The following is a 2,253-nucleotide window of genomic DNA, read 5'->3' on the forward strand; positions in this document are numbered from 1 at the left end:
ACACGGTGGCTGTTTCCCCCAAGGGGAACAGAAACTTGCTTCAACATTTCCAGGCATGTTTTCTAAAATGCCACTTCTGCAAGTCCCCAGGACCCGTTAGGGCATTTTGGGGAGGGGGGGACAAATATAAGACATCTTGTGCTTATGCAAGAAGTGTCGGGTCACGGCTGGGCTTGGGCTACAACAGTTCAATGGGGAGGGAACCCAACCTCTGACCCCTGGTTTTCACTGCCCCGAGCAAGCAGAACTCTCACCCCCTTCCCTCGCAGATGGAAGAAGGGAGATGACAGGCGCATCACGAGATCCCAGCACTCATGGGGTTGTGGGGGAACCCCAGCTGAGCACCCACGAGTTCAACAGCCTGACCCACAGTTCCTCCATTCTTTCACCCACGGGGGACAGGACATCCCTGCACTCCTGCAGCAGACAGGAGCACAGCCCGAGAACCTGGCCTGTGTCTCCATGGTCCCTGCATTAGGAGGATTCCCAGTGGCAATCTGCAGGGACCAGCCTGGGATAAAAATCCCTGGGACTGGGAATGTTCAGCCAAGGGCCATGAGCATCCCTTACACCTCTGCCTGGCATCCTGGCTCTGCAGCAAAGACAGCGCAGGGAGCGAGGAGGGGGAGTACCAAGATCATAACGTAGCGCTGCCCATGTTTGTGCAGATCTTCCACCAGCGAAGGGAGGGAGGCAAATTTCTGAGGATCCAAGGTGAAGTCCCGGTACCCGTCCATGTAATCGATGTCATTCCACTGTGCATCCTGCGGGACAGAGGCTCAGGGATGGGTGACAGAGTCTGGACTCCCCCCCTCCATGGGTCTAGGGGGTTACCTGGGGGATCTGGTAGTTCCTCATGGCTCTCACAGTCTGCCAGGTCTCGTTGCTGGATCCGTAGCCCCAGCGGCAGAGATGGAAGCCGAGTGCCCAGAGAGGCGGCATGGCTGGGAAACCTGCAGTGGGAGAGCGGGATCATGGATGGGGTGTCCTGGGACAACAGCAGAATCTCAAAAGTATGAGAAGGGAAGGGGAGAAAGGGGAAAGAAGGTGACCACTAACTTCTGATATGCTGGGAGAGCTGGGGATGGAATGGCTGGGGACAGCTGGCCCCTTCCCAACTGGGAGGACTGGGGACAGTGTTGAAGCTGGGGTGAGACAGGGATGGAGGTGTGAAGAAGGTGCTTGCAGATGGACACATCAGGATGCAGGCACTTACCTATCACCTGCTGGTACTGCTGGATGACCATGTTGGGATCAGGCCCCAGGAAGATGTAAAAATCCAGCACCCCTCCAATGGTCCTCCAGGTCAGGCCCGGAGCAGGCTGCAGGGCCACCTCTTTGTGGGGAGAGAGAAGAGAAAAAGACAGTGAGACCTGGGAGCAACCCCTAGACTCTGACCCTCCAGGCAGGGACCAGGCAGTGCCACAGGCAACGCTCAGCCTCTGGCCAGGGAATGGAGAAATCCCTGCCCTGTGCTCAGCAGATGCTAAACAGGCATCCAGAGCCTTAAATCATTGCAGCCCAGGGAGATCACTGGTTTAGGTGGGGAGAAAACTCGCTGTCTTAAAAATTTGTTCTTCAAGCCCAACACTGCACCATTCTCCCAGCTTCCACTTAAAGACCAAGCACATGCAGAGCTTTCACGTCCTCCCCCTTCAGGTCCTTCCTCAAAATCCCCTCCTAAGTGAATCAAGAGCGAGTCTGGGGGAGCAAGGTCTTTCCTGGGACGGGCTTTTCACACAAACAAGCCCTCGAACCTCAGCTCGGGCATCTCCCCTGTGCTCCTCCTCGGGAGCATCGCTGCAGCAAAGCCCAGAACAGCTGGAGGTAGGAGACCCCCAACATGCACAGCATCGTCCCAGCTGGCTGCAAGCGATGGCTGCTGGGAGGGACGGGTGGTCCCCGATGTGGCAGGAGCCCGTGGGAGCTGCTGTGTTATCAGCTGGCACACACGGGTGGATCCCACGGCCACAGCTGGTGGAGCACAGCTGGGAAGAGCGCGGGCGGCAGACGGCATCCCCGGCTGTGCTCCAGCCATACCACCCCGCTGGGCCTGGGGGCAAGGATGTTTTGGGTGGAGGGGGAACGGGCACGGACCCGCACATGAAGGACTTGCTTTTCCGATGGCAACTTGGCAGCTGGGCGTGTGGTTAAACTGCTCGGCAGTTGCTAAAGAGCCTCGCCGTAGCCAGGAAACAGATGGCTGTGCTCAATAACGGAGCCATCAAACCACATCTTTCCCTTTTATGGCTT

General features: G+C 57.5%; 1 protein-coding gene across 1 annotated transcript in view; it reads right to left on the minus strand.

The window, feature by feature from the left end:
- The window catches only part of GAA (alpha glucosidase), a 9,389-nt gene that overhangs the window by 4,317 nt on the left and 2,819 nt on the right, over positions 1 to 2,253 (minus strand). The window contains exons 5-7 of the mRNA XM_010176010.1: positions 1,217 to 1,336; positions 835 to 953; positions 633 to 764 (exon numbers count right to left, since the gene is read on the minus strand). Coding sequence (XP_010174312.1) covers positions 633 to 764; positions 835 to 953; positions 1,217 to 1,336 — 371 coding nt within the window. The remainder of the gene's footprint in view (positions 1 to 632; positions 765 to 834; positions 954 to 1,216; positions 1,337 to 2,253) is intronic.

Source organism: Antrostomus carolinensis, unplaced genomic scaffold (genome assembly GCF_000700745.2).
Source record: "Antrostomus carolinensis isolate BGI_N321 unplaced genomic scaffold, ASM70074v2 scaffold38019, whole genome shotgun sequence".
In the NCBI taxonomy this organism is placed as follows: domain Eukaryota; kingdom Metazoa; phylum Chordata; class Aves; order Caprimulgiformes; family Caprimulgidae; genus Antrostomus; species Antrostomus carolinensis.